Below are 23,884 nucleotides of genomic sequence, written 5' to 3'. Positions count from 1 at the left end.
GCTCATTGAACTTCTGCTAAGCTATACAAGGAGGGTTGGTCTTGGGCTTTGATTTTATTTTCTCACTGGCTCCTTATTTTTCTTGATTTTCTGACCCACTATTAAACTTCCACATGAATTTTAAGTATGCATAAAAATAGAGCATTTACATCCCTTTGTGTCAATAAAGCTCCAAAGTTTCACTGCTCTTTGAGTGAAAGAGATTTCTCCTCATTTCATTCAAAAATGATCGATCCCTCAGCCTGGGAAATTTCAAATGGGTTTCAGGGAGAACTTCTTTACTAAATAAATGAAAAATGTTTGGAATGACCTTCAAGGTGTTTTAAGGTATAGTTGGACGTTACATTGGGACAATTTGCTTAAGACAGGGAAGTGTTTAACAGGATTACTAGACTTTCATTAGCCTCATTCTCCATGTGTAATTTTAAATGCCTTGGTTATATGATATCATAGCTTAGCAATATATTTCAAAACTGAATTTGTCAGTCCTATTACAGAAGAACCTCTGAACATCAAAACACAGACAGCATGTTGGATTAAAGGAATAATTTTAATGTAAAGACTGAAGTTAGATCAAAACATTACTACTATAAACTACTGCAATTAAAGTAAAGCAAGATTGTCACACTAGGATTACAGCAATTTAGTTCTGAAGAAAAATACAGGGCACAATATATTCACTAAGTGTCATACAGGCTATTATACTGATGTCAGCAATTGCAAGCAAACTTCAGAAATAGACATGTACATCATTAGAAAGAATCTACCACTTTATGTTCCACTAATATTGGATAATTGTACTTAAAAAGCAGTGTATAGGAAATCTACAACACCACACAGTATAATCGTAATAAAACAAGTTTTAGCAAAAAAACATCCAAAAATCTATAGAGATTCACAATGTCTCGAGATCTAATTCAGTCTTTTGCTTTTCCAAAGAAATAGGACAGTTACTTGTATATGGATATACTTATATTCAATACTCACAGGACATATTCAGCATGCCTACATATTAAAACAGCTACAGACTACGTCTCCTGCACTGGCTACCAAAGCTTTACTCTCAAAGCTATGGCTGATTGATCCAGTCTTAGAGAAAACTTGTTATAGGGTTATCGCTAGTATTTAAATAAAGTTAAATGACAGGACTCTAAATAGTCTCTAAATAGTTCAAGTCCCTGTTCCAAAAAATTTAGCCCTATCCATATTTACCACCTCTGTGGGAATGAACTCAATGACTCTTTGCTTTTTCACTTTGCCAATTACTTTTTCTGTCCTTTCTTTTCTGTTCTTTTGAAGGCACTGACTCTGTATGGATCCTTGGGCACAGCCTGCACTCCCATACCTGGTCCCAATGAATAGTCCACTTGGACCTCTGGTAGTGGTTGTTAGTTTGCAGGCAGGAGCAGGAAGGCCAGGTGATTGTTCCTCGCTGAGCTCAGGACATTAGGGCTCTCTATTTGCTATCTGTGCTAAAGTCATTGGCAGTGAAGAACAGAGGAGGCATACGTTAACGTTCTACAATGGTGTAGAATAGATGATAGCAAGTTGGCAATATCTTCTGTAATGCACCCAGATTACCTACCCACTTTGACAGAATTAAAAGCCAAGACGTAACAGTGTTTGCTAACTTGCTTATCATCCTTTTAACATGACGAGTCAAAGTTGAGATCTACGCCATTGTAGTTGGTCTGGAATTTCTAAATACATTCTAAACAGGATGAAACCTTGTTATGTTTTTTTCTCCACTACCATTTTTCTTGAGGCAGAAGCATTACTAAGTTCTTAACAAATTCTCATCTTCGTCAAAGGATGCCTCGGAGTATTTTTTTCTGTGGTTCTATCTGATCTAACCCTCCTAGCCAGTTTTGGTCCCTTCTGTAGGTGATAACCCTAGCCCCATTTGTAAATGTGTCTTTTTTTGGTATTTCATTACACTTTACTTCCCTCCTTTCTTACTGCTTATTCTTTCCCCCTTAGTAAGCCTTGTCCCGTCATATTTTCTATTTCAGGCAGATGAAAGAACACTCAAAACCACAAGTTTGTAAATGCCCACAGTCATTGTTACTGCCATCTTAGAATCAAATGGTGCTCCAAAGGAATGGGACAGTCAATGTCAATGTTCTTGGGCGGATGCTGTTCCTAGTTAGTACTCCACCTGCCAGTTCTGACTGACGTCTCATACAATTCAACAAACCAATAGAGGAAATCATATTGCAGTTATTTTCTCTTTTCACTCTTTTTCTCCTTTCATTTCTTTTCTGTTCTGTTTCACCCCTCCTAAAGCTAAATATAGGGTGTTAGACAGTGAATAAATTACAGAAAATGTAACGCAAGCGATAACCCTCAGTGTGGCTAACATGCACAATGAGGAAATGGACGCTTAAAGTGTTCCTTAATCTATGTTAAGGCCGTTTATCACATTGGACTGAATAAATGGAGACATGATACATGAATTGTTGCCTGAATTAAAATTGTGGCTGCTAGCATTGTGCAACAGCTGTTTACAGAAGGGAATGGATTTTCTTTAAATGTTTTCCTTAATTTCTTCCCATCATGGTGATGAGCCAGGATCGAACTTCCATTTCTCCAGGAAAGGCACAATTTCTCAGTGACTTAATTAAGTAGCTCTCTCTCTGCTGCTGACATGTGCAGTCATAGGGTTTTACAGTGTGAAAAGAGGCTCTTTGGCCCATTTTGTCCATGCCAGTCATCAAACACGCACCTACTCTAGTTCCAGTTTTCACCACTTAGCCTGTGGCCTTTGCATGTATGAAATGGAAAACAATGGTCCATGCCAATAGTCCTCATTGCATGGTCCAACGGTTTTGCAGCCTCGCTGCTCATTAATTGAAAAACTCAGAAAATCTATTTCTTCTATCTGTCGGTAGAGTTCTGGTTACAGCCATCCCAGATGTTGATGGCTTCCAGCACATTCTTTTATCTCTTGCTCTTCAGAGACGGCAAATAAATGCCATGTGGATGCAATTCTTGCCAAGGGCTTATCAATCGCTATATAAAAACTGAATTTATAAGCCCACCATGGGAGGAATCATGAAGAGTGGAGGGAATCGAGTCTCATCAGTACATTGTGTATCATGTTGGGAGTACTCCTGAAATCTTTCCTTGGTCAAGCCAGTGCTTGGGATCTTGCTCATTGATAGAAATGTTGTAACACTGACCTGATACCAATTTTAGTTGTTCAATGGCATTTGATGAAGTATTCCTGACAAATTCCCTGTGGCAATAGAACATAGAAGATAGTACAGTACAGCACAGTACAGGCCCTTCGGCCCACGGTGTTGTGCTGACCTATTATCCTACTCTAAGATCAAACTACCCTGAGGAGGATATGCAGAAAGGATACTCAGAATCACATCCACACAGCCTCGACCAAATTACCTTAATCTCTGGATTGCTAGGAGAGAAGTGTTCACATCTATAAGCATTTGCAGTTGGTGCAATTTTGTTGATCCTTATTTCATTGAGGATTACTGAAGCATTCTGAACTTACACATTGGAAATGCAATTAAAGAAAACTCCATTCCCTTTCAAACTAATACTTAGTGCAGCAAAGGACCTGCTTTGGTCCAGTGTTTTTTTTTGAGTGACATTTAGTAATTTATTTTTTTTTAAAAAAACGTGCTTCAGTCATGCAGCTCCATTTTATAATTCTCACCATTAATATTCAATTCCATCTTGCTTCTTCTTCACTTTATTTACCACTTTTCTTCTTCTTCCCGAAAGTAATGAAGGATTTCCTCCCTTCACGCTCAGTAGTTGACTTCCCGGAGAGCGTGGTGGTTGTCCCGGGAATGTAGACGTTGTGTAGATAGTCGTTGGCCTGATGGTGAACCGGGAATTTGACCGCAAGCCTGGGTGTCCAGCTCTGGTCTCCTGGTGTTTGAACTGGAGATGCCTCTATGATCTCTGAAAAGAAGATTTCGAGTAAAACATTAGTTAATACCCAAGTGCAAGACAGTAATGTATCATCGCTTTTGCCTCTTGCATGTTTCTTAGACAGCAGCCCATGCTTCAGTCTTTTTTTTATTGCTTTTCCATTTGCTGCTGTTGACAAGTGTTATGCAGCCTACCATTAGGAAGCCAGTGAGTGGGTGCTTGGAGACACATGTTTATTCCCTGTCCTTTTATTGGTGCAATTTGCTTTAAAATCTACAGGAAATTCAGGCTCTCTTTTTCTGCTGCTCTTCCCTTTATTTCAGTTTTCCGTGTCAGCACCATGTCAGGTTCGTGCATCAGTGTCTTTGGAAAACTGTCTCAAAATAAGCATTTCTTAGTATTCCCTAATAACCTGGGTCATTTAAACTAAAACCATCTTGAAGAGCTCTTTATCTTTTCATGTACTATCTTTGAGGTCAGAAATAGCTTTTCCAATGCTGCTGTTTAAATGATTTACTTTTTAAGTAGGTGCTTTACTATATTGGCAAAAATCTATAAAAATTACAAGAAGGACTTCCAGTAACACTGCCATGACTATGAAGTAGCAAGCACTGTTTTCTATTGCAGTCTGAAAACACTCCCTAAATCAGCAGTTCATAACCCAACATATTCCTGATTGCACTATTCATTTGGTATTGATTTGTCAAAGTTTTCTTTTTTTTCCAAAACAAATGATGAATGTCAGCCTATCAATTTCAACCATAAATCAATTCGTGAAGATATCCTCGAGCAATTAAAGGGAAATTTGGACTTCTTGAAGCTAAACCTGCACCACATTCAGCAGATATATATGGTCCCCTCATGTTCAGGTCATGGCGACAAAATCTCTGGATCAATTCAGAAACAGCTAGATGCTGTGATGGGGTGAGGGGAAGGTGGCCCTCTGTAGAAAGATGACTGTAAGTCCTTTGTGAATGGATGAGATATCCTTGGCCAAATTGCCCTTGTCATTTGTACCAATCTTAAGGATTCCATCAAATGAATGCCAAGGTTGGAGTAAAACTTGGTTTCACTTCCATGCAAACTTTTATTTCCAAATAAGAAATTAATATAGGTATCTCAAGGAGGTGTGTGTATGGGTGTTGACTGCTTTATGCTCCTTGCTCATGAAGTTAAGTAAAATATTTCAGATGATATTTCTGAAATTAAACAAGTAACATTTCATCATTTCTGTGAGAGAGCAGAAATTGTTGTGCCAAATATTGATCTATTCAATTTAAAGTAGGATTAGACTCTCGTAGATTAACACACTGTCACTGCAGTAACATGAAAGTGTGAGACATATTTCTCTTTGCAAGTTTGGATTATATGCAAGCCTGGGCACACCAGGAACATGCTGTGAAGCAGTGTACTGCCACTAGATATTCGTTCACAGCACAGTGGCTGCTCATTAACAAGCATACCTTTGTCAAGTGGAAGACACATGCAGAAATAAAGAGGTTTAATATAAAGGTTTTCTGGTTAGTTCTTGTTCAGTGGATTTAGCAGGAAGAGTCAAGATTCTTCATCTGTTGTATTTGGTCATCACCAGTATAAAGAACAAAATGTCTTATGAAACATGTACCTGGAATACAAATAGAGAACAGGGAAAGCCGCCTCCCCCTGCACCCTCAATCCTGGCCCCAGTTTGATCCCCCTGGGTTTACGCTGATGTCAACTGAGATAGCAATAGAAATACTTGTGACCTCATGTCATGAAAGCTGAAAAATATCAGTGATAGGTTCCACTCCTGATCACTATCTAGAGGAAATCTAACCCCATCAGTCTACTGTTGATCAGCATTAAAATGTTGGAAAGTGTCATTAACAATGCTATCAAGCAGCACTTGCTTAGCAATAACCTGCTCATCGATGCTCAGTTTGGGTTTTGCCAGGGCCATACAGCTCCTGACTTCATTGCAGTCTTGCTTTAAACATTGAAAAAGAGCTTAACGCCTGAGGTGAGGTGACAGCCCTTGGCATCAAGGTCACATCTGACTGAGTGTTGCATTGAGGAGGCCTAGCAAAACTGGAATCAGTGGGAACTATGAGGAAATTCTGCACTGGCCAGACTCATACTTCACACAAAGGAGGATGGCTGTGATTGTCAGAGGTCAGTCATCTCAGTTCCAGGACGTCTCTGCAGGAATTCCTCTGGGTAGTGTCCTAGGCCCAACCATCTTCAGTTGCTTCATCAATGACCTTAGCTCCATCATAAGGTCAGAAGTGGAGCTGTTGACCAATGATTGCACGATGTTCAGCACTATTCCAGATTCTATTGTTACTCAAATGCAATAAGACCTAGACAATACTCAGGCTTGGGCTGGAAACTGGCAAGTGCCAGGCAATGACCATCTCCCATAACAGGCAGTCTTATCACTGACCATCAACATTCAATGGCATTACCATCACTGAAATCCCCCACTATCAACATCCTGAGAATTAACGTTGACCAGGAACATCACTGGATTTGCGAAATAAGTGCAATGGCTTCCACAGCACATCAGAGGCTAAGAATTTTGGACCAAGTAATTCACCTTCTGACTTCCTCAAAGTCCATCCACCATCTACAAGGCACAAGTCAAGAGCATTGATGGAATGCTCTCCACTTCTCCGAATGAGTGCAGACCCAACAACACTCAATAAACTTGACGCCATCTAGAACAAAGGAGTCTGCTTGATTGGCACCACGTTCACAAACATCCACTCCCTCCACCACTGATGCTCAGTAGCAGCAGTGTGTACTATCTGCAGATGCATTGTAGAGATTTACCAAGAGTCTTTAGCAGCTCTGAACCCACAACTACTTCTATCTAGAAGGACAAGAGCCACAGATATATATGAATACCACCCCCTACAAGTTCCCCTCCAAGGCACTCATCATCCTGACTTGGAAATATATCGCAGTTACTGCAGTGCTGCTGGGTCAAAATCCTGGACCTCCCTCCCGAACTGCATTGGGGATTTGCCTACATCATATGGACTGCAACTCCATAGCAAAATCCAGTTTAAAAGAAAACAGAACTTAGAAATGAATGCACTGGTTGTACTGCAGCTCTACTCTGAGGTATGTAAGACAAGTCTGACCAATATGTGCCATTCACAAGTTTTGCTGGTTTTTCATTCTGGGTGGTCCAAGAAGGTAGCTCATCACCATCTTCTCAAGGACAAGTAGGGATGGACAATAAAGCCAACAATGCCCAAATTCCATGAATGAGACAAAAACAAGCTCAAGGGGCATATGCTTTACTTCAGCTCCTACCTTTTTGTACTTATAAACAAGATGCCTTCTTATACATCAATGGATGTTTTGTGGCTTGCGCATTTTAAGGGGAGTTTCCATTCTGTAACATTCCTTTTGTTTAATCAAAATTGAAACAGAGTTTAGATGAAAAGGTGAGAAATTTTAATGATTCATTTAAACTATTGAATATATGAAGAATATAAATCAATTTCGCTTAAGGCGTGAAACAACATTCTACCTTATCGCTCTTTTTCAATTCTGTTTTCCCTTCAAGTTTCCCCTGTTTTCATCTTCCTCTCCTAAAGTCACTGACTTCAGCTCCTTAGCGTTGGCTACCCTTTAATGTATCCTTCTAATTGTTATTTGTGGTTCAAGGGAGTGATCCTGACTCTTTACCTATTGGGCATCTCAAAAAGGATCATTCATCTACTGTGCACATGGAAGAACATTTCCAGCAGGTGAATTATCAGGAGTAGGAACATCACTTAACTTCCACCTATGCATTGTATTGTCAATTAAGCCTTACATTTCTACTGCCATCTCAGGGGACTCAGTACAGACCTCTGGTTGGATCTGGGACCTTTCTTGTCTGTATCACTCAATCACACACTGGAGAATCACATTTCTCAACTTAGCCATTGGGGTTTAGTTCCATTCTGGCATAAGGTTGTTTGGTTGTAACTTCAATGAATTTCTAGAAATTAGCAAATAACCTCAAAAGAAATAAAAAAATGAATATTTAATACAGATATCTATTGAAAGAATAGTTTTCATGTAATGACAGCTTCTGAAACATTTAGGAATCAAAAAGTGATAAAAAGTACAATTGCTTTTGTGTAAAATGTCATTCAGAAAACTCACTGGCCTCAAAATTATATCACATTAATAAAAGTATATTAATATATTGGAAGTCTTTATCTATTTATTACAAATAGATTAATGCCTTTTGAAAAGACAGCAGAGCAGGTTAAGCAGTATCATGTCAATATATGCATAGAATCAGTTTACAGCCATTGTGCAGAGAGGGTTAGTGCTATTATTTTGTGCTCAAGGCACAGTTTGAAGCGCATATCAGGAATTCAAGTGTAGTTGTTACCGTGTCTGATTTGCAGCCCATGGACCATGCAGGCTGCCATTAATAGGTGCACTGAACTCCACGCTTGAATTACTGATACGTGCTCCACTTGTATGAACCTCTGTAAAGAAGATAACAGAAGATATGTACAAGTTAAAGCTTCAGATATATTGAAAATGTTCATCTGGGGTACATTCAACACATTCCACAATTAAGACATTATGAGACAACAGTAACAGCAAAAACAACAATGCCAATAGCCCCTTAGGCTTGACATTTTAACTCAAAAATTGCCCCAAGAAAGTTCACAGATATAAGTGGGTAATAGACTGAATATCCAGACTCTGTGGGAGAGTTAACAAATTACCTAAAGCTTCATTAAAAGGAAGGATATTTAAAACTTATTTTAAGGACAAAGGGGAGAGGCAGAGAGGTATCATAGGAGTGTCCTGCTGTGGGGGCAGAAGGATAGGGAGTGGCAAAAGTATCTGAAGGTTTTGCTACTAACAATGGACAAATAGGGATTGGATGGTCATATGAGGCCAGAGTCAGAGAATTAGAGGAGGAAGCAAGGAATAAGGTGTTTGATATTAAGTAGGAGAAGGCCTTGATGGTGACTAAAGATTAGAACTGGTTTACGAAAACAACTTACACTTCTATAATGCACCTTGAAGAAAGAACATCTCAAAGTTCTTCACAGAACAATAGATGGCAAGCTTAAATGTTCCAAAGGCGAACAGCAGTGATAGATACAAAGGCAAGGATATTGTGATGCTGAAAGTAAATGCCTGAGTCTGTGGTCAGAGAGGAAAGGAGGAAAGGATGGAGGCATTGAGCTCATGACAAGACATCAGAATTTCTGTCAGCGATGGAAGCTGGTGGCGCTAAAGACCTGAGTTCAGTATTCCTAATGCAGTGTGGAGGAATTTGTGACCCATCCAAGGCTGAATATTGATCAAGAATTACAATATTTTTTCACACATATTTGGTTAACAACATATAAACTTGATGTACTTTTTGAGTGTACATCTCTGAACAACAACACATTTGAAATCTTTTGCTTTCATATTATTTCATCCTTCCAATTTTTGCCCTTCTCCCCTGAAGAAGGAAATGTAAGAATATCACTGCTTGGATGTAATTACATTTATAAATGCATTTGTAATGGGTAATTCTAATGAAATCCAAACTACTTTGAGATATTTTTTCTGTTCTTTTATATATGGTTAACCTGTGTTAAAAATAATTTCACAGATTTAGTATTAGTAGAAGCATAGCAGCAGTCAGATTATTTACCCTATTCTTTTGTAATGTGATATGACTTCACCCCAGAAATAATGAAAAGACTAATTCTTCACAAATATATCTGCAACATAGCTATACAACTAAAAGAATTTGGACTCCCATAAATCTGTAGGGGAGACCAGAAAAAAGTAATAAATTGCAGAAAGCAAAATACATTTTAAAAAATTCCTTTCACAAAATAAAGACAAATGCATCATTCAGCACCAAATAAAAACTAAAAGAACTTCGTATGCTGTAAATCATAAACAAAAACAGAAATTGCTGGAAAAGCTCAGCAGGTTTGGCAGCATCAGTGGAGAGAAATTAGAGTTAATATTTTGGGTCTGGTGATCCTTCCTCAGAATCATTCAGATTCATTTTGTATCATTCGGCATATTTACATAATCATGAACTTTTCGTAGCTCAGGTGCACTGGAGTTCCTGACATTTTATTAAAAGCTGCCACTTTCAGCAATCAAACAATGAATAACAGCAGTTTGAGATACTTCAGAGGAATTGCATTAACACACTGCTCAACATCCCAAGCTGTAAAATTAAAAAAATGAATCCATCTATCGAAGTGACTTTAGTAACTTCATCTGTCACAAGCAGCTGGAGTCTTGCAGGTTACCTATGTATACAAATGATGCCATAGTGAGGAAAAATCTTGAAATTGTAGGAACAGTGTGGAGAGCAGGATTCAGGTATCTGCAGCAATGAAAAACTGATTTAAGAACAGCCAATGTGCATTAATTAAGTTATTTCACTGAGACACTAAATGTGGAAATGTACTAACAGCGACATGTAACACAGCAAACCAGTCATTTATCCTTTAGTGCTGTATACATGTCTGAACAGTTTTGGAAACCATTTTTGAGCATTTGCCAGAATGAGAATATATACACATTATAGCTTTCCCCGATGGGTAAGTGGAGAAATATGGTACCAATTGTGTATTGAACCACACTGAGTAGAAGGTCCTTGGGCTCTGCTGAATGAGCTGATTTCAACCAAAGCTCATCATTCCTATGCGAGGGAAAGAAAAAGAAAGAACATCCAGTTATAAATACCTTACCACATTCCTTATAAGCATTGCGAAGCAAACACTGATTCACAATCACTTTTATCATGTAGGCAAATGGGGCAGCCATTTTGCACACAGCAATGTCCCACAAACAGCAATGAGATGAATGATCAGGTAATTTATATTTTAGTATGGCAGTACCTGACAGAGCAATATTTGGCTGAAACAGCTGGAGAGCTCTTTGCCTTTCTTTGAAGAGCATCACATAAGCCTAGCTAACTAGGTCAGGCTCCAGATTAATAATTATAATGCTTCAAACAATGTAGCATGAACATGATTTAAAAATCTTCTGACTCAAAGATGACAGTGGTACCAAGTGAGCCAAGCTGACACTTGCCATGAAGTCAATGAGCATGAGAAAGGATCCCTCTCCTGATTACTACCCTCCAGCATTTTTGGAAAGTACAGCATCTGTCTTGACATTGACTAGCAACATCGAGCCATTCTTAGCATATTCACTGAGATGTAGCTATTAACCTTTCATTGACTCAGATCAATTAGCACATTAATTGAGGGTTCTGATCTTTTTCCTTTGTTGGAAAGTTATCAAACCTCCATGTACCAAGGGAATAGATAACATTCTTTTCCATTCTTTCTATGTTTCACTTTGTGAGTCTTAGCTGGTCCTACATTAGGGGCTATTGCACAATGACTTCAAAGCTGTGTTCAGGAACTATGCCCTTCTCAAAAACATTGAAACAGGAGGCCATTGGTCAGCAACTAGATCCTGTTCTACAACTCAATGAGTTTATGACTGATCTGTAGCTTAACTCCAATCACACACATTAGTTCCATGATCTTTTATATTCTTCTCTAGCAAAATCTCAAGCAATATCACATTTAAAATGCTTTTGCCACCTACCCATGTGAAAAACAATCTCCCCTTCTGACTAACTGATCTGCAATACTTTACCAGGATTTTTTGTTTTGAGGAAAATATTTTTATTTCACTAATCTCAATACTCCATCATCAACAATAATAATTTCAATAAAAAATGACTCAAATTTTTGGTTCAGTGAAAGAAACCCCTATGATACTGGCATCACCTACCCCCTCCCCAGTAGAATATTGGCAACATTCAGCAGGTGAGCCTGCATCTGAAGAGAAAGGTTGTTAATATTAATTTGCAAGTCAAAGGCCTTTTCACCTGTGATGCCTTGTTTTTCTGGAAGTTTTTCTTTGCTGATTATCATTATCATTTATTACGTAACATAAAAAAGGTTGTATTTTGCACTGTACCAATACTCAATGAGTTAAGTTAACTTGGCACTAACTGCGTTTTTGCTAGTAATGTCTTTTTCAAAATGTTAATGTAGACCCAATTGATTGTTTATTTATTATCCTACCATTGTAATCCTGTGGGAAATTCAGTGCACTGAATACAGCAATGGGGACTGCCAAAGCTATTTTTGAACACCCTGAATCATTGCCAGAGATGAAACAACAATTTGCCTGAAGCAGTTGTAAATTTGCTCCAAGGAATGAAAGGAAAAAAGTATCAACCTTTCTTTTACCTCAGTCCATTCATTGATGCTTGGGACATCCAGTACTACTTCTCCCTAATAACGCATTTCAGACTCTGTTCTTTCTGCTTGTGTCCTGCTTTTGGAACCAAAACTCTTCACACCATTTCCTTTCTCTGATCCATTGCATTTCTCAGCCACTAGATAACTTACATTCAATTTCTCTTTCCTCCAACAGGTTTTAAAAATCTGAATATTGCAGTGACTAAAATCTTTCCAACATGTCATTTTCCTGACTGGGCTCAGCCTAGTTCCTGGAATGTAAACTGTAGTACAGTTAATCACTGAATTCAATATATCTTTACCCTCTTTGTATGTGCTGTTGACTCATTGACTTGTTTAGTGGTTAAGTCAGGAAGTTTTGATCAGTTCATATGGCCTTTAGGCTTATTGCTGCACACATGAATAGCCATTATAATTCACCGAAGCCTCTCATGTCCCGACCCAAAACATCAACTTTCCTGCTCCTCTGATGCTGCCTGGCCTGCTGTGTTCCTTCAGCTCCACAGTGTTACCTCTAATTCCTTATCTTTCCCAATCTTTGTTGCAAAACAGAGTGTCATTGGTCACCATGGTATCCATGTAACAGTCAATTCTTTACTTTCACCTTCACCTCTACAAGGCTGAAGAGCTTGCTTGGTAAATCTGTGAATCTGTCTAAAGTGAGTTTTGACCCAGCATAATCTTATGGTTCTCCAACTATTTAAATAATTTCATTCAATGCTCATACCCTTTTTCTATAGAATAATCTACACCTTTATATCCTTAGGTTCAACAATTTAGCTTTCATCTCACTAAAATCAGAATAAGGCTGACTGCATTCTATTGCCTCCAGGTATAGCTTTTATCTTAATGTAGGTTAATTAGGAACTTTTGAAGGCGTGATATAATGTTCTTTAAGTGTGAAATAGTTTGTCAGATTAGTGATTAAAAAAAAACTTTGCATGATAAATGAATGTGCTTAAACTGCATAAATTAAGGAATCCAGGATATGAGCATTATCAAACATACATAACCTTATAATACATAAGTCTCAGAGATAGTAGGAACTGCAGATGCTGGAGAATCTGAGATAACAAGGTGTAGAGCTGGATGAACACAGCAGGCCAAGCAGCATCAGAGGAGCAAGAAAGCTGACATTTCGGGTCTGGACCCTTCTTCAGAAATGAAATACGTGAGTCTATAAGTTAAAGACTATACGTGTAGAGATTGCTACCAGAATCAATGAGCTGCCTGAAATGCAGATGTGCACAGATCTGGTGTATGTTTCTTTTAAATTACTATCAGTTAGATTTTAATGTTATAAATCCAAAGTGTCGCTTAATATCCTTGCAAGTTTTAAAAAGGATTAACAAACCTGTGTTACTTTTTTCATCTTAATGATAGAATAAGAGTAATTTCTCATTTGACTAGAGGTGGCAATACATTGAAATATCTTTTTGAACCTTTCTAAGATGGTGACATGGTGGGGAAAGCTGAATGTTAAAAAATAGGGAAGATATTGATTCATTATTGGCTGATATTCCACTGCTGACATTGATCATTTGCCCTATTACTGTTCAGTTTCCAACTTTGAAACTTACTGCATGGTCAGCTTCCAAACCCTGAGTGCTCGCATTCCTGGTTTTGAACCACATCCTTGACGAGCATAAAACTTCAGCTATTTCCCCATAGGCTCACTTCAATGGCTCATAGATGGAGATTTTGTTAAAGTTCAATCTAGTCGTGCCCCTTCATTAGGCAAGGGCTACAGAAAATCACCAAGGGACTAGAGAACCTGCTCCTCATGTAAGACATAACTTGCATACTGATGTTATGGTGATAAAATTATGAAGAAGTCTGTAGTTTGGATTGTATTGATGTTCACCTGAAGCAGGACAGTGAGACAATGGAAAGGCAGAGCACAAAGACACAGAGAAGAAAAATACCACATGGTTACAAGCAAAAAGTCAGGAAGATCCTCAAAAGACCAGACACCATCTACAGTAAAGCCAGAACACAGAGAGCATAAAAGACCCAGGTACAGTCCCCAGTTTGTGTTGAGTAAGCTGATGTCATCTGGGTAGTTGTCGAGAAACTATAATTATTCTCAGTGGAGGAGTAAGGGAGAGAGCAAATCATTCAGGGTTATGATTACTGATTACTCCCTGGTCATTTTCATTGGATAGTGCATAAGCATGAGCACTAGACATGGATATAAGTCAACAGACATGGGTTCCCAATAAAGGCAAATAGCCTACTTACTCTCATTAACTGAAGCTCATAAATGAAGAGTCATCAGTTGGATGAGGCTAGGGTGGGCCTCTTTCAGGAGGGTGGGGAGAAATAAAAGAACTTGGCAAGTTGTTAAACTAAGAAATGTTTGTGCTGCAGCGGCCATACAAAGCTTTGAAATCAGCAAGAGCAGCCTGGTACATTGAACACATTGATGGTTAAGATCTTGGCAGCAAGAGCAATGACTGCACACCTAATGAAAATGTCTGGAAGATCAAGAGCAAAAGCCAGCATTAGTTATCATCAGTAACAACTTTCAAGAACCACCAAGTAAGGTAACAACTTTGAAAACAAAGCAGAGGGAAGCCCTGGTGATGAGCTTCACCAAGCCTCAGCTGAGGAGCTCACCTCGGGGGATGAGATATTGACTTCGCAAGGTTCCTGGTACGTGAGGGCCTAGCGTCATCTGCAACTGCATTCGTGGAGCTGTCCGTGGTAGTGTCCACCCGTCTCTACCGGCTGATGGAGTGTACATGGTGGTTGGAAACGTGGGGAGAAATATAAAAAAAATCAGGGAAATAAATGCAAAAAATAAGTAACTCGTGAAGTTATGCAGAAATTATAGCACCTGCTGCCGAAAAGGGATCATGGCAATTAAATAAAAGGTAACCTTGAATGAGCATAGCAATTGTAAAGGGGGTAAAAGTGCATTCTAACAGAAGAAAAAAGTGGAAGGTTTTCAGCAATAAAGTGAGCATAATGCAAGTGATAATAAATGACCCACTCAGTGGATGTTTTTGCCTTCTAAAGAAAGTCGCATTAGCCTACCTCCGTCAGGTGTGTTTGATCAATCGTTGACCATATACCGGATATACACCTAAACAAGGTGTAGAACACTGCAATTGTTGAAAGAAGGCAGATCTTGTCCTTTCCACCTCATTTGAACCATTCTGGCCAACTGATCACAGAGTCTCATTAATGATCATTGCAGAATTACAATGGTGAATCATAGAGTAGACAAGGACTAATGGTTTTCACTAGCATGATGATCAGTAACCAGAGGACACAAATTAAGATAATTGATGAAAATCCAAAAAAACAAGTAGAATATTTTTGTACAGAAAGTTGCTATGATCTGCCATATACTACCTGAAAGGCTGGTGGAGGCAGATTCAATAACCTTCAGAAGGGAATTGGATATATACTTGCTATACAAAAATGTATAGGGTTAGGGAAAGATTAGTGAATTAACCAGATTGCTTTTTCAAATACCAAGCATAGACATTATGGGTCGAATGATTTCTTTCTGTGATGAATCATTTTTTGATTCCAAGGTACCATATATATCACAGGATTGTTCTTGAAGAAGATGATACTTTGACTTTTATGATCTCATCATTGAAAAACACCACAACCATAATCATCATAATTCCATAACTAGCCAAATTACAAAAGAGTCCATCATAGCCTTACAATCTGTTTAAACAGCTAATTGCATTTAGAAAGTTTAACTTTCTGGCACTGCCTAAACCAACCATGAACTGCTTGTACACCTGTCCAGATATCCTGGCAAATTTTAAAATAATGATCTGGGATTACTTTGTCGCATGTTATGCATGCACATGCATTACTATAGGAGACACATTTCTGCAGGACACGTTTATTTAATGGTTTCAGCTACTTCCATTGATAGAACATTCCAAAGTGCAATACTAATCTAAGATGAAACAAGTAGATTCGTTTATTTATAAAAGGCACCATGCAGACTAATCAGGTTTCCTCAGAGGGGCTTGAAACTACTCATAAAATAGCCCAAGTTATTTTTACTCTAATTATATATCAGCAACAGAATGAAGAGGAATGCTGCTGCTCAAAGTCACAAAAATGCCCTGTCTAAGGCTCCCTTGTTTGCGTCACCTGACTGGTCAACTGATACCCACAGCCACCTTCTTGGTTCTACAGCTTGCTGGTAGTCCTGATGTGCTTTTAACTGTCCACCAAGATGGTGGTTACTTTAGAAGTATAGAAGACAAATTTTGCACTCAATAAATGCCACGCGACTGTTGCTACTGGCCCCATGAGTAGCCCCATGCATTCATTCATTGTCAACCCAATACATTATTATTTGTTTTTAAGTTACACTCAATGTGCAGAGATCTTGTTTGAGGTGAGGGCCATGTAAGTTAGACATTAAGATTCAGGGCTGGCCATACACACCAAACATAAAGAGATTGTGTAACACAAGGACATGCAGAATAAGGCACTAGTTGCTTTTGCTTCAGTGTTTTTTCAAGACATTTATTACTCCTGCAAAACAAAAAGTTATTTTTCTCATTAACTGCCATTAAGCATTTAGACTGACGTCAGACAAAGCATGTTGTTGGAGACATGGCATCAATGTTTTGCCTACAGTTATTATTTATTGCGAGTCCTTGCTGAATTAAATCTATTTTAGTTAAATTCATTCATGGAATATTTCAGTTGTATGATGTCTTTGTTAGTTTCTCAATGAAAGGAAGTCAGCTGTGTGTTGGTCTAAAAATCAGCACGATGCTATTTTGGATGCAGAGTGCTTCGGAATTAGATCTGTGCCACCAAGCAGTTGAGATATCAATCATACCATATTGACTCAAGTCCTTTTAAAAAGTATTTGGCACCCACTCACCAACCACTGCTCCCACCTCTGCAGTCCCAAATCTTTTCCCAAAAGTGCAGAGTCATATTCGGAACGAATACTACAAGTGATGGACTATGTCCAAAATAGTCATTACTTATCTATGAACTTAATCAGTGAGTTCTGCCAAGTTTTACAGGGCACAAGGCACAAGTCTGGTCGCCAGTAGCTGCTAGACATAATTTATTTTGCTTATTTCTTTCCCTATCAATTGGTGCTAACATGGGGCTGTTGCCTACTACTCTGACTCTGCTCCTATAGAGCCTTGCATTGACCTGGTGCTTCCTCTTTTAGTATCACTACCCTGCCTTTGCCAACTGAACCATCAGGAAGTGGATAGGAATAGTATGGACATGTGGGCAAACTGTTTATAAAACATGCACAATGTAATTCTCTAACCGAAAGACTTAAAATGGGAATTCATTGGTAATGTGGCTATGAGAGATATAGGAAAATGGAACTTGCATTTATGTCACCCCTTCACAGCTTTGGGATGTCCTAAATGAATTTATAGTCAATGACCTACTGTTGAGGTATAGTCAATGCTCTAGATATTTTCTTGATATTATTGCACATCTCTGAAGAAGGTGGAACTTGAACCCGGGCCTCTTGGGGTACACAATTGAGCAACAAATTCACATATAGCAAGGTCACAGAACCAAAAATGGGATAGGCTCATTTAGTAATGTCCAATGAGGAATATGTATATATATAAAATCTCTTGTTAATTCCTGGGTTTGTGTTCAATTAATCGATTATCGCCATTTCCACTACTTCATCCATGCTTTCAGCTAACGTTAACTGAAAGCAAATTAAAAGCCAAAATAACTGCAGATGCTGTAAATCAGGAACAAAAACAGGCATTGCTGGAAAAGCTCAGCAGGTCTGGCAGCTTCTGTGAAGAAAAATTCAGAGTTACCGTTTTGGGTCCGGTGACCCTTCCTCGAACTGGATCTAAGGAAGAGTCACTGGGCCCGAAACGTTAACTCTGATTTTTTTCTACACAGATGCTGCCAGACCTGCTGTGCTTTTCCAGCAATGCCTGTTTTTGTTAACTAAAAGCAATTTGGTTTGGAGATTTCTTGATTTACCTGGCATGTAGAGTATATTCACTCAGATGTTTCTAAATTAATAAAAGAAATGTAAGCCACAAACAGCATATGGTTATATAACCTTTTACTTACTGCCTTAACCTAAGAGATCACAGGATGTAAAGTAAGCCTTTAAAATTAGATTAAAATACTTGAAACTTTTGCTCTTTTTCTAAAGGAACAGCAACAACAACTGGTATTTATATAGTGTCTTTAAATACAATAACTTGTCCCAAAGCACTTTGACAACTATGTATTTCAATAGAATATGACATTGTATATCAAGCCACATAAGGCAATTTAAGATGCAACCAAAAGTTTGGTCAAAGAGATGAGTTTTAAGGAGTGATTTGAAGGAGGAAAGAGAGACAGAAAACTAAGAAGTGACGAGATTCAGTAAGAAAATTGCAGGTAGTGGAAAGTGCAATTATCATTAGTGGAATGAAAGAAACTGCCAATGTGCACAAAACTAGACCTGAAGGACCATAGGAATCTTGGGGGTTTGTCGTGCTTGGAAGTGTCATATTGTTGTGATGTCTGCTTCATAACTTGTGGTGTGTTTTACTGCTTTATACAAACTAACCCACAGAGTTAATGGATCCTTGAGAATTGATTGCTTATTTGATCAATCTTATTAAGACTGGGAGCGGTATAATTATAGGCAGGGGATAAAGCTATAAAGAGTTTTGAACATAAAACAAAGAAAACAAATGGAGATTAATCTGCAATATGTAAATTGTAAAAATGTTCAGAATGAACAATCTTATGCTGTGGAAGATGGATATGGGGAATGGAGCTAATTGTGTTATCTGGAGCTTGACAAAAACAGAATAGCATAAAATGTATTTTGCAAGCAGCTTCAACATGTCATTTGGTACAACATATTGAACCTGTTTATATTCTGCCAATAATTATAATGGGTTATATAGACATGCTAAGCCTGTCCTAAATAATCATCAAGTAAGTGCTAGATCAATTCATCCGGGTTTGCTAGCGCATTGCCATGACCTTGATAGTTAATGTAATTGAGCAGAAAAGCAATCTAGATATTGTGGCAGCACTTGATTTCCTTTGTCACTCAGGTTCCCTATAACACAGGTACTGATACCTGATTACAAACTCAGCCTGGCATTGTGCACTGATTGAGATGTATAAGTAAATTACTTATTTAATTACTTAAATACCTTGATTTATTTTGTCAAAAATCCCACATCACTGAGACAATTTGGTTGACAAGATTCAATTTATAATAACATGATGATGGATAATCTGTAGTAATTTAATGTTATGCTTACTTTGATATCTACATAACTAAAACAGTTACATGTCCTTAGATGTCAAAAGGGTTGTCTTATGTGTTCACCTGAAGAATATTTAATAGGTATTACATATAAACTTGAACATTAACAAATTATCACATGAATACTTAATGCACTTTTCTAATTCCTCTGTCAAGTACTTTTAACAGAAATATAAAGCTATTCAATACTTATATGAAAGTGAATAATGCAATTTCCAGATTATAATCACTTATTGCAGTGAAGAAAATTTCCATTCTACTGGTTTGGATTCTGCAAAAGATATTTTAGTTTTACCTCATTTAGAATCTATAGCATCACTAACTTCTGTTCCACTTAAGCATATGCGCAATTGAAGCTTTCATTCATGGTTGTGACATCTCCAGCAAGTCAATTCCAAAACCCCTTTGGAGAGCCTCATATTGTCCATCATTAAAAAGTTGAGTTTATCAAAGCTCCACTGCCTGTATCCTAACTCATGCTAAGTCAAATTCATCTATCATTATATCCCCATTTGTCTACAATATTTCCTGTCACTCACTACCTTAATTTAAAAATGTTAACCAATGGTCTTGCCCCTGTTCAGTCATTCTAACCTCCTCCAACCCAACAACAACAGGATATTACTTAAATGGAGAGAAACTGCAGAAAGTTGCAATGCAAAGGTACCTGGGGGTTTGTGGGAATAAACACTGAAAGCTAACACACAAGTGTAGCTGGTAATCAGTAAGGTTAATGGAATGTTAGTTGTTATTTCAAAGGGGTTGGAGTATTATAGTAGGGATGGCCTACTGCAACTGTACAAAGTACTGGTGAGAGTACATCTGGAGCACTGTGTACAATTTTGCTTTCCTTATTTAAGGAAAGGTATAATTTCATCGGTAACAGTTCAGAAAACATTCACTAGGATGATCCATGGAATGGAGGGATTGTCTTATGACCAAAGGTTAAACAGGTTAGGACTCTAGTCACTGGAGTTTAGAAGAATGAGAGTTGACCTCATTGAAACATTTAGGATTCTTAAGGGGCTTGACAGGGTAGATGGTGAGAGGATGTTTCTCCTCATGGGACAGTCTCGGGCTACAGGGCATAGGCTCAAAATAAAGGGACACCAATATAAGACTGAGATGAGGAGGAAGCTCTTCTCTCGGGAGTTTGTGAGTTTTTGCAACTGCTTACCACAGAGCGATGTGGGGCAGAGTCCTTGTGTATATTTAAGGCTGAGATAGACAGATTATTGATCAGAAGAAGAATCAAGGGTTATGGAGGACAGGCAGGAAAGTGAGTGTGAGGAACGTCAGATCAGCCATCATCCTATTAAATGGCAGAGCAGGTTTACGGCCTGAATGACCCACTCCTGTTTTTGTTTCTTATGGTAATTTGTCAGCACTATCTCCTGACCTAAACATTTTGTTTTTCCTGACCTTCACTGACATCCCACTCTTGACAGCTGTGTCTTCAACCATCTAGACTAGGTTCTTTGGAATTCTTTAATTACACCCTTCCACCAGTTCCTTTAAGGTCATCCTTAAAACCTACCTACTTAACCAAGATCATTGTCATACTTAATATATCCTCTGTCTTTTGTTTGATCTCTGTCAGGCATTTCATTGTTCAATGTTAAAGTCATAAATGCAAATTGTTGTAAAACCCATAAAGTCCGTCCAACTCACTTCCATCAACAGAAAAGCAAAATATTAATGTTTTTGCACATCTTTGCCCTTTGAAAAACAAATATTTTCTATAACATATGAAAACCTGATGAGAGACATAGGAAGGCATTTATACTATCAGAAAATAGATATTATTTCAATATAAATAATGTATAACCAATTTAAGGTTTTCAACAGGTGCAGAACTATCATACTCGTAATGTAATTCAGCAATGATGCACAATGAAGACAGTAAATTATTTTGTACATCACTGCTGCTATCACATGTGGGTGTTGAATTCTTGCTGCAGATAAATAGAGAACTGTTAAGAGCATCTTTCACTGCATGTGTTAATGTGTTGGTATTAGTATTTGCACAGGGACTCAGAATCAAACAAAGGCATTTAGAACTCACCTTCTTCATAAATCCTTCAATTCCTCCCTCGCTAGATACAGACCTGATTTCCTCTTGATCACATTAATGTTGTTGACTTCAATTAGCTTCCCTTGATGTACTTTCTGCAAGATTTTCAGTGATAATATTTTGCCTGATTTCACTGATTGCATTTTCATATTGTTCCTAATTATTTCTCCTGAAATGTATGCTTAGCATTTTCATTTTTAACAGTAACAGTAAAATGCATTGTTCAGTGTGAAAATGCAATAATGCACACCAATTTTCAACAGTCATATGTTTGTACTTTGCTGCTTGAGGGAAGGATTAAACCAGACTGCACTGGGGTCAAAGCCTCAATCAAAATAACTGTGAAAGAAAGGTTATAGCATTGCAATCAACATTCTTACATTAATACACATTAGTAGTATTCACAGAATTTTATGATTCTCTGGATACTACACATGGTAAATATTAGAATTATCGTGAGTATGTTGCATAGGTAGGTACCCCTCAAATACACTGAAATGAAACTCAGTTTTGATGAATTTCAAATCACGTTGCATAAAAATGATTTTTGCTTCTAATCTCAATTCATAGCCTTCATAATTGCTCTGACATCTGCTGCCTTCAAAGTCAAAGTTGTATAAATGAAATAAAGAGCTCATGATAGATTCAACTTACGAGGATGTTGAAGGACTAAATAAGGAGAATCTGTTTCCTCTGGTAAATAAGCCATTAACCAAAAGACACAGCCATAATATAACTAACAAATAAAAAAAAGATGGAGAGAATTTATGTCATGCAAAAGGTTTTATAGTTTGGAATTAACTGCCTGAAGGGCGGTGGAATCAGATTACACGAGAGCTTTAAAGGAAGATGGATATGTATTGTCAGAGAATTAATTTTCTGGGTCACAGGGAGAAAACTGTAATATGGAATTAAATTGGACAACTCTTCCTGGAACTGACATTATGGTTGAATAATTTTTCTATGCTTTTAGATTCTATAACTTTATGGATCAGTGTGAAAGTGCACAAAGTGGTATAGGCAAGAGTTAAACTAATAAGTATAGAATGAAAATCTGAATGTTACAGAGGTAAGAGAGGATTTTTTGCAACAGGAACAGGTCATTAAGGTAAATATGGCTGCCTACTCCTTATGGATCTTAACTGTCCTACTGCCAGTTTATCATAACTTCAATTTTTTTTCTTCTTAAATGATGTTGTGAACTTGTTTACTTTATTTGCTTTCCTCTTACCTTAAATTGAGGGGTGATAGATATAGGACAGATGTCAGAGGTGGGTTCTTTACTCATAGAGTAGTAAGGGCGTGGAATGCCCTGCCTGCAACAGTAGTAGACTCGCCAACTTTAAGGGCATTTAAATGGTCATTGGATAAACATACGGATGATAATGGAACAGTGTAGGTTAGATGGGCTTCAGATTGGTTTCACAGGTCGGCGCAACATCGAGGGCTGAAGGATCTGTACTGCGCTGTAATGTTCTATGTTCTATGTACAGGTCAAACTTTCTCCTCTGTCTAATATTATCCAAAGAGAACCATAGCTAATAGAACAATAAAATGAATATTTTGATTTAAAATCATAATGGAATCAAAATGCAAGAAGCTTGAGCAGCTCTGTAGCTGAAACATTAATATAGAAAAACAATACTTTTTTTATGTCCCACCTCCCTCTCTGTCGCATGAACATTTCCCACCAGTGATTCAATTCTGTTCTCTTTCCTTCAGTTTCCATGACAACCTGCTCGTTTAGATGCTTTCCTGCATCTTGGACTTGGTTCAAATCTCCCCTATGCTTCTCTTTTAACCTTTGTGTTTGATGCCTCCTTTGTCTGACGATTCCAGGCAGTTATTTTAATTTGTTATAAACTAATATACAAGCTAGCACTTCACGACTCAACTTTTAATCCTGCTTAACACACTTAACTGTATTAACTCAAGAGGATTGAGTGCGACCACTCCCTGCTGTTTTCTATATGTATGACATAACACTAAATTTAGAGCTAGCTGATTCAGAAGACAAATTTGTAAACATTTCTTCTTTCATTCCCCTTCAAAAGGCTGTGCATAATAAGAATTAATCAATGTTTTCAAGACTGAGATCAATAGATTTATATTAAGTAAGGGTAGCAAGGGAAAAGGAGTAAAGGCAAGTTAATGGATTTTGAAGTGCAGATCAGTCATGATCTAACCGAATAGCAGAAGGGATTGAAGGGGTTGAATGGCCTACTCCTGCTTCTATTAACCTCTGCAAAAATAATTTTATATGTACCTTGGAAAACTGAACTTTAGAAACCACAATTATAAATATGTACTGACTCATTTCTTGAATCACAGTATATTGTAGGAACAGAGATAGTAGGAACTGCAGATGCTGGAGAATCCGAG

The 23,884-nt window shown here is 37.9% G+C and overlaps 1 protein-coding gene across 16 annotated transcripts in view; it reads right to left on the bottom strand.

Moving 5' to 3' along the window:
- Nucleotides 1–531: 531 nt before the first annotated feature.
- The window catches only part of LOC109915075 (protocadherin beta-15-like), a 129,047-nt gene continuing 105,694 nt past the window's right edge, over nucleotides 532–23,884 (bottom strand). For 15 of the 16 annotated variants that reach the window (XM_048603434.1, XM_048603438.1, XM_048603436.1 and 12 more), the window contains 3 exons: nucleotides 14,772–14,882; nucleotides 8,279–8,378; nucleotides 532–3,930 (listed from right to left, as the gene is read on the bottom strand). In XM_048603434.1, the coding sequence (XP_048459391.1) occupies nucleotides 3,774–3,930; nucleotides 8,279–8,378; nucleotides 14,772–14,882 (368 nt within the window). In that variant the 3' untranslated portion in view covers nucleotides 532–3,773. The remainder of the gene's footprint in view (nucleotides 3,931–8,278; nucleotides 8,379–14,771; nucleotides 14,883–23,884) is intronic. The other variant, XM_048603445.1, reaches the window with a different exon arrangement.

Source organism: Rhincodon typus, chromosome 12, assembly GCF_021869965.1.
Source record: "Rhincodon typus isolate 14 chromosome 12, sRhiTyp1.1, whole genome shotgun sequence".
Classification (NCBI taxonomy): Eukaryota; Metazoa; Chordata; class Chondrichthyes; order Orectolobiformes; family Rhincodontidae; genus Rhincodon; species Rhincodon typus.
This window is presented reverse-complemented; position numbering and strand designations above follow the sequence as displayed.